The sequence below is a fragment of the Centroberyx gerrardi genome, chromosome 1 (assembly GCF_048128805.1).
Source record: "Centroberyx gerrardi isolate f3 chromosome 1, fCenGer3.hap1.cur.20231027, whole genome shotgun sequence".
NCBI lineage: Eukaryota > Metazoa > Chordata > Actinopteri > Beryciformes > Berycidae > Centroberyx > Centroberyx gerrardi.
Window position 1 is genome coordinate 14815378 of NC_135997.1, and position 8862 is coordinate 14824239.

Here is an 8862-nt window from a genome sequence, read left to right on the forward strand (position 1 = left end):
TAGCAAAGACAATTTTGCTCGCTGTTACAAGCACAAAATGAAAAGCAGTTCATTAAAAATGCATAGCAGAAATTCAATGGATTTATTTGAATTTGTGCACCACAGTGTTGTTGGAATGTTGTCAGTTATTGCAAATCATATCAGCATTGTCTGCATTATTCTTGTATTCCCAATCTTGCCTTTTTTTTTAAAGGAGCTGTAGAAAATGTTTCATGATCCTGGGGCCAAACCAAACCACTCCTAATGCAAAAAAAATACTGGAAAATCAATATTGACCTTGTTGAGATACAGTTTCTTTTTTACAAATTCTATGGATGGATTCCATGGATTTTGATGTCAAAAAATGTATCTACACTGCAAAAAATATTAAGGCAGTTCAACTTAAAAACATAAGTTTCCTTGCTGCCTTAAAATTGTGAGTTGACTGAAGTAGTACCGAATAGTTAGGTCAAAGATCATTAAGTTAGTTCTAATGTAGAAAAGCTAACTGAGTGAACTTAAGACAATAAGTTCAATCAACAAATGTCTAGTCATGCTGATTCGTGTTTCCAAGTTGAATGCATTAATTGATGAACTGAAATCCAGTGTTATTTATTTTTTCACAAGGTTTGCTAGGTTTAAGTTTGAGTTCCTCTTATATCACATGATTAATACACAGCTCAGCATATAGTATGCAGCTGCAATACACTTACTTATAGTGGATTGTACTTGCCATGTGCATCAGAGAGAAACTTACTTAATTGTGAATTCCCAGATACATAGATAAGATAGATAGTAGATTTTATCATGTTTTTGTTTTTTTTGTTTGTTTTTTTATCAGAAATTGACCTATGATTTACCAAACATACATACATAACAAGTCTCTATCCTGTAACTTCATTCAAACCAAAAGAAGGAAGAGTTTCTGGAGAGTTAAACCGAATGCAGTGCATACTGGGAAGTCTGCTAATAAACTAACAGTGTTGAGTTTAGTGAATGCTTTATAAGGTGTTCTTTCAACTCATAATTTTAAGTCACAAGATGTGAACTCATGATTTTAAGTCATGAAGCTCATAACTAGCACTTTTAAGTTGAAATTGACAAACACATCTATATACATTGTGTTAATGGATAAAGATGAGTTGATTTCACTAACTTGCACTATGAGTTTTTACAGTGTACAAGTCAAATGACAGCTGTGAAGTCTTTGGACTTTGACCCGACCTACAGTATGGGAAAGGGATAAATTGACTGTTGAGTGTTGAAGGAATGGTTTCATAGTGAGAGACGGACTTGTCTTCATACAAGTGAAACTGAAAAAGTTAATATCTTGAAAGCTGGATTGATAATAGAGGCAAAAATATTTTTTCTGTCTGTTCTTTTTAGAGTCTCAACCTCATTCATTATGTCATTATTTGGATTCATTTCCACAAGAAGAACATTCAGAACATTTAGGGGGAAGGGGACCATTGGTTGAGTATTGACACATATCATAATGGCAGTAAAAAACAATTCAATTTAAATGAATTTATGCTCAGTACTTTGAAAAGCTCAGAAGTACATGTCCAAAAATGTGTTTACCAATACAAAAATGTCTGGAGCAGTCTGACTAAAATGATCTTCCAACACATCCTTAACTGAAAACTGAAGTAACCACCAATTTCCTCCTCAGACAGACTTCCGCCTCTTGCCGAAGACATTATTGATGAGCTTGGCCATGGACTTGGAGCCGCTGTATCGTCTGCGGTCTGCGCGGTACTTCAGGTTCTCCATCACATGCCGAATGAGCTTCGTGAAGAGGTTGGATATCTCCAGGTAGTCCTCTGCTGCAGACACCTCCTGGAAGTGGCAGCGGTTCTCCTGGGCCAAGGATCGCCCCTCCTCCTCACATACCTGCCGAGCGTGGCACAGGTCCTGCTTGTTCCCCACCACGAAGATCGGAATGTCCGCCAGTCTGTCAGATCAAGTGCAGCAGGGTCACACAGACAGCAGCCTCTCCCAACGGACCGGGTGCCGAAGGTGCCACTGGACTCACAACATTACGCATTCCCCAGTTCAAAGTGACCAAATATCAACATCAGATCTTACCAGTTCAGAAACTGTTTGAAACACTGTGGCACAATCCAGAACACTTGCATAGCGTCAATCCAGGAAGCTGCCATATTTATGCACATGAACTGTTCACTTGATTTGATTTTAAATCAGCACAGTATGATTCACTTGTTTATTATTGTATACATTCTATATGTGTGCTTCTCTAATCAAGACTATTTAGACTGGCGAAATGTGTAAGCTATACTGTGAAATGTTTATTGTTGGTCAGCACAAGGGGGAAGAACTCAAGTAAGTCATGAAATGGTTTCAGGGGAGAAAGGAGAGTTGATGTAGTGCAGAGAAGCCCCATACTCTAACAGCGGCCCTCTGGTACACCATGTGAGGTGGTGTCTGCTTCATATCTCTTTCACAGTGTGTTGGGGGGGGGTTGGGGGGGGGCATGATACAGGAAACTTCAAAAGGACCATGTGTGGTACAGTTTTCACTTCTCCTCCACACAGCCACAAAAAGCTCTCATTGTAAAATCTCCACTAAAATTCCCCAGCTCTCTCAATGTTTTATCCCATTTCAATTAACATCAATGATAAAATTGGATATAAACCGTTCTGGGATTAATTTAGTTGAGCATATGAATTAATTTACCCACATAATTAACTTGGACAAGCGCTGTGGTTCAAATCCTCGAAGATACGTTCATCAAGAAGCCAAAAATCACAATTTCCATTACAGACAGATAGCCGACCAACTGGCTCTTGGGTCCGTGGGAGTTGGCTCCATTTTTCTACACTGTGATGTTCTGCTGTCATGCTACTCTTGCCCATCGTAATAGGGCATGCTGAAATCTATTGCTTAAACTGCAGCATGCCACACTGATCCTCACCCTGATAGGCCTAAACATCCATCTCAGGAATGGGACTCATTAGTTCATCAAAGTAAATCCCTCAGCTCGGCCTCATTCCCAGCGGGCTACAGTCACTCACCCCTTGCAGCTCTCCTCACGGGCCTCTTTGATCTGCTGGAGGATGCTTTTGGCATTGAGGAAAGACATTCGGTCACTGATGTCGTACACCACCACAAATCCATCTGCCCAGTCGACGGGTTCCTCCAGGATACATCTGCTGCTTCCACTCTGACACAGTCAAACACGAAACATCCTCAAACATCTGACTCGACTATAGAAACTAATGGAAAGTTGTTAACATAGGATACATCAGCTGTGCCCCATTGCAGAACACTGTGAAAAGTGACGAGAAACATTATAAGGCCACTACGGCCCATGTTGGGCCATTTGCCAGGTAAACATATAGAAACCCAACTTCTAATTTTGGTTAAAAAAAAAGGAGATAAGAGAGTGACATTACAGTATGCAACAAGGTCATGGATAATGAAAATCCTGTTATCTGAGCCTTCAGGGTTTTGCAGTCAATAAAAGTAAAAACTTTGCTGGTAAAGAGCCATATGCACTCACTGTAAACACTGAACATGTCGTAACCTGAACAGTTTATCGACCTTCAAAGACCGAGTGTGTTCTGACCTACATTACAAATACCTTAAGACCAAAATATGCAGTTGGTATGCTATACCTTGTGGTACAGCAGGCAATGAATGCAAGCCATTAACCAAATGGAAATGAACATATTACCCAGATCTACCTGTGAACATGGATCAAAGACCTCTAAGTTTAACTGTCTTCCATCGATGGACAGCCTTTTATGGTATAAGGAATCTGCAACAAAGTAAGTTCAAAAAGATGTGTATTATAAAAAAGTAACAGATGTTATGAATCAAATCACATCCCATGAACACTAATAGAAGTGGAGAGTTTGGTACAGTAAATGACAACGCTCATACTTTTCTCATTGAGAGGTAATGAACCCAGTGTGGTGCCAGTTCAGTTGAACTATGGAACAATGATTACCATAAGCCTCAAAAAATCTAGTGCATGATTGCTCAGATGGGGCAAACGAGCTAATTCATTTAAGGGAATTAGGCAGGAGAGGAAAGGTCTGAAACTGTATACCCACTCTGTAAACTGTAACATTACAAGCAGCCGTCATCCAGCCTGCAAGATAAACAATGGCTGAAGCAAAATATGATTTCATATACCAATTTGTGAGATGTGCGTGTTAGGTTTTGCTCTCATTCTTTTTAAGCCATATGTTAAAAAGTGAAAAACCATTTGAATTTTCCAGGAGGTCATATGGAGTCGCTAAATCCCTCCAGAGTACTGTACTTTATGCCGTGATGAGCAGATCCCAGTGATGGATCTTACTGCATACAGCATGCACTTCAGTGGATGTCAAACTCTCATGTGTCTGTATAAATGAAATCTTAGGCTCCATGACTTGATATAATTGGTGTGTGGCCAGCAGAAACAGTGTGGAAACAGCGACCGGCTCATGCCCTGAGAGCAATATACGGTATATCTTACTATAAAAACATGTAAGGAGTCTATTTACTTACTGGCATTGGAAGCATACTCTCCAATAAAACGTTTTGTCAGGAATCTCACCAGAACAGCTAGGGAGAAAGAAAAAGAGAGAGAAAGAGTCAAGATTGGAGGAACATGCAGGAAATGTTCATAAAATCGTTGTATAATACAACACTGGAGCTCAGAAAATTTGCATCGCCCGGAGACTTGGTGAAATATATTGTTGTATATGTGTCCTTATCATGAACTCGGGATAGTCTGCCATAGTTTTGCAATGAAACTGTGTTGCATGATGATCTTAAAAAGTCAGGGCTTGAGTTTCAACACACACATAAAAAAAAAACTGCTTTCTGGACACCGGTTGCTTTTTCTGCCCCCACTAGTGACCTCCAGCAGTTAAAATACATAGCCGTGTTCCTGTCCATTTCCCACTTGCACTTGGCAGACTAAGCAGTTGTGCTGAGTCATGTAATCTTCTGTATAGCTACTGCCTTTTTTCCTCTGCTCTTCCCTTATGTGTGGAAAAGCATTATCCGCTCAAATGCCATCTAATTTCCCCCCCTGGCCAAAAGGTAGATTGGTTGAAAAGCCTCCAGTTAGCTTCAGGGGAAAACATTGGTTTCAAAAATTCCTTGTTTCATAGGAAACACAATACCTCATCTCACAAGTGTGGAGACTGGGAACTACATTATTCCATCAACATTATGCTCTGCAGTTAGGATCGCTTTCTCGGTTTAAGTTAAACTCAAAGGTTACATTAAATGTGTTTGTGTTGTAATGTGCAGTATATCAGACATATGGATATTATGCAGACCTTGACTCTATCCTTGGACTCAATCTTACACAGGAGTTATTTATTACACTGGACGTAATGCTCAACACCACTTTAGACACTTGAGACACTTTTGATAGTTTTATATTTTATCTCAATAGTTTTATATTTATTTAAATTTATATTACTTCCCTGTAAATTTGTATTACCTTATTACCTTTCCTGTACTTTGTTCTGCCAATGCACAGTACATTGTCCTGCCAATTGCTGCTGTGACACCCAAATTTCACCTAGGGGATCAATAAAGTGCAATCTTATCTTTATCTTATACAGTGGCAGAATATACTAGAGAGACAGAAGAGACAATGTGTCTTTTCTTACTTTCATATTCTCTGTATATATGAATATATTAGTTATTAGTTATTAGTTATTATAGAATTTACAGACAACATTGAAAGATCAGGGAAACAACATATATCATCTGAATCTTTATGCTAAAAACACAGTCAGCTGTCAGCGTCTGTTTTACTCACCTGATTTTCCAGCTCCTTCGCTGCCCAGCAGAGCCAACTTGATGTCATTCATGACGGAGGGTTGGAAGGGAACTGTTAAAAGCACTTCTTACTACTACTCCCAGCTATCTAGCCTCTCTCTCTCTCTCTGTCTCTCTCTCTCTCTCTCTCTCTCTCTCTCTCTCACCCTATACCACTTTATGAACCGCACAGTCAAGTGTTTGTAAGAGCTGCTTCACCACTACATACCCCCCTGTGAAAAATGAAAACATACACAACGTCTCTGCTCCCTCTCAGCCAATAAGAAGATTTCCAAGTCAGGTTGCAAAAATGTCAACCAACACAAGACAGACTTGTGTTTTTGGATTTATGACAGCCAACAGTCTTAAAAGATTGTTTTATTTTTTTAAATCTCTAAACAAAATCATCATTTTGCTAAGGGGGAGCGTTAAAGTTTTCTTTCACTAATGGTTTTTCTTTATTATGAAAGAGAGAAAACATATTTACCCATGATGTACAGTAGATTACCAAATGCAATTATGTTGGCTAGGAAGAAAATGCTGTAGATACACAATGTGCCACAAGGCAACACATTTAAAACAACTCTTGGGTAGAAAAGTTTTATTTTTCAGCACACACACTTCCATAGACGTTCAAGAGCAGCCAACCTCCAACATTAGAGGATCTGCTGTCTCCATCGGCAAAATGATCACTTGGTTCTAGGATACACATTTAAATAATTTACTTGGGGCAGATTTTCCTTATTCTCATGAGTCATATTTTAATAATACCACATTAAATCAAATCCTGATTCGACTCTGGGTTACAGAGAATGGGTTTTCCTTGTTTGTAAATGTGATATAATATGATTTTAGGACAAGGCTTTCAAGTCAAAATTTAGAAAGTGGAGCTAGTTATGGGTCTCCAGAGCAGCCAGTTTTAATAGTTGATCATACATGACTCTCTACAAAGGTATGAGCACTAAATGTGAGGGTTCTCCAAAAGTGAAATATCACTTTAAGCTGCTGGGACTTTGCAGTAATGTAGAGCTGGATAGGAGTTTAGAGCGCCTGGAGGTGGATAATACCACAGATATGTTTCAACTGTCATGGCTAGGGTAAAATCTCAAGTACACAGTATTAAATGCCAACATATGTTGAAAGTGGAAGGCATGGTTTGACTGCAGGGTTAAGTACGTTTGAAGGTGAGGCACAGAATTCAACTTTCCCTCTTTCCCCCCGCAGTGCAAAAAGAATCCAAACCTCAGTTTCACGGACTGCTTCACTGGTCAGCTTTCATTTTTCTCTCTCCACACATTCAGTTTCTCTCGTCCTTTTCTGTCTACCCTTTCCATTGTTCAGCAAAGGTCACAGAAGTGTCTCATTATTATCCTGTTATGTTTCATTCCAGGTCTGTTGACTGAAAGGTCACAAACCTTATTCAAGAATATAGTGAGATGCCCCCTGACCAAAGTAATGTACAAGTAACACCATTGACTGATTACTCCATGTATTCTACTGGGTAAAAAAAACAAAAAAAACAACCAATGGATGTCGCACAAGAATTTAAAAAAGAACACACGTGCAATAAACTGTGTAATGATCAATACATGTAAGTCTTTCACCGTAGTCCTTAAAATAAAGAACATTTATTCATAATTTCAACATATCACAATGTCGGTTATGAACTAATGAACTTGGACGGCATCTGCATTGAGGAGGTCCTGTAATTTCACTTAAACAATATAATTTCAATAGACCACATAAAGGACTTACCACTAACTGACAAGGCATTCTTCTTGAAAGTTATAGTTTTCCAGAAATCAATTTCCCTATTAAGATACAACCCTACTTTTATTGTATGACTAAATCAAAAACAGGAATTTTGAGTCGTTTAGAACGCTTATGAACTCTTCCCCTTAAAGTTGAGCCATAATCAAAATATTTTTTTTTATATGTGTTGAAACTGAACATATTGCTCTTCTAGTCCTCAAAAATCCAGCCTCCACATTTCCCTGTGTGTGATGTGAGACAGGAGCCGGCAGCCTCTCCTGGGTGAGGAGAGGTTGGGATGCCTCAGGGCCAGGCAGCGTTATGACATCATGTCTGTCTTGAGGAGAGCAGAGTCTCCTGGGAGCTTCATCTCTCTCTCTCTCCAATCCCTAGACAATCTGCCTCATCATCACACACATAAGCCTTCTGAGGGAATTCTCCGAGACCAAAGTGTGATCTGATTTATTTTAGTTCTGTTTAAACTCTGACTGACCTAAATTTCCCTTTAGGCGGATTCAAACATAAGAAAAACAACTTAATCTGCATGTCAGCGTGTTATGTTGTGCACATGCCCTTTACCTGCTGTTACCTGCACTTATAGCATGGTTATACTTCAGGGAAAACTGCTGTAGCTCAATCCTACAACACATCCGTTACAGTAAAGCCTATCCTCCACAGGTTGCAGTCAATATTTAGTCTGTTAATATGTGATATTCACATAATGTAAACAACTGTACATCAATCACTTCCAGGTTCTTTTTGAGCGCCAGCTTGAAACCGGCATAAGTCTACAGTAGAGCAAAATTACTAAATAATGTTGTGTTTGGGGGTGTAAACAGAGGTTGTGGAGGGAAAACTCATTGGGATCAGTTTCCATCAGGAAAGTCAAAACAAGCAAACTACTAAGAGGCCTGCATGAAAAGAGCGAGAAAAAGACGCAGATCAACCAGTTTCTGCTGCTGGTCTGATAAGCTTGCCAATGTCCGATGGCACATCCAACTACTCCCATAGATGAAATAGACCTGGTGGTAGCCTATAATACTTCCATAAGTCCCACAGCTATGACATCAGGCTGTACAGAAAGTACAGAATTATGTCAAAATGCCAAGGGAGGTGTTATGCATATGGAAGGTGCTACATGTGTTTTTTAACATGATTTTCATGATAAATCATGATAAATGCTAACAATATCTATTTGGTTTGTGAAGTCAAATAGGCGTTATAAAAACTGAACTAAACTATTCCTCTAATAGTATATAAGTAAGTTTTAAAAGTGAGACTAAAAATGCCATCTCCTGTGTCTTATTAAAGTGATGTCACAGACTTGAAATGTGAGCTGAT

The 8862-nt window shown here is 39.1% G+C and overlaps 1 protein-coding gene across 1 annotated transcript; it reads right to left on the reverse strand.

Moving 5' to 3' along the window:
- Positions 1-1647: 1647 nt before the first annotated feature.
- On the reverse strand, positions 1648-5822 carry rerglb (RERG/RAS-like b). The gene is made up of 5 exons (XM_071912211.1): positions 5771-5822; positions 4498-4554; positions 3687-3760; positions 3015-3163; positions 1648-1933 (listed from the first exon to the last, which is right to left on the reverse strand). The coding sequence occupies exons 1-5, from the start codon at positions 5820-5822 to the stop codon at positions 1648-1650; spliced, it is 618 nt and encodes a 205-aa protein (XP_071768312.1).
- Positions 5823-8862: the final 3040 nt, after the last annotated feature.

What these genes read in the sequence shown, in the direction of transcription:
- rerglb (XM_071912211.1), bottom strand. Translation starts at nt 5,822, where the DNA reads ATGAATGACATCAAGTTGGCTCTGCTGGGCAGCGAAGGAGCTGGAAAA. An exon ending in CGAAGGAGCTGGAAAATCAG is followed by an intron (nt 4,555 to 5,770) that starts GTGAGTAAAACA and finishes CTTTCTCCCTAG; the next exon opens with CTGTTCTGGTGAGATTCCTG. An exon ending in CGTGAGGAGAGCTGCAAGGG is followed by an intron (nt 1,934 to 3,014) that starts GTGAGTGACTGT and finishes TTGATCTGACAG; the next exon opens with ACTGGCGGACATTCCGATCT.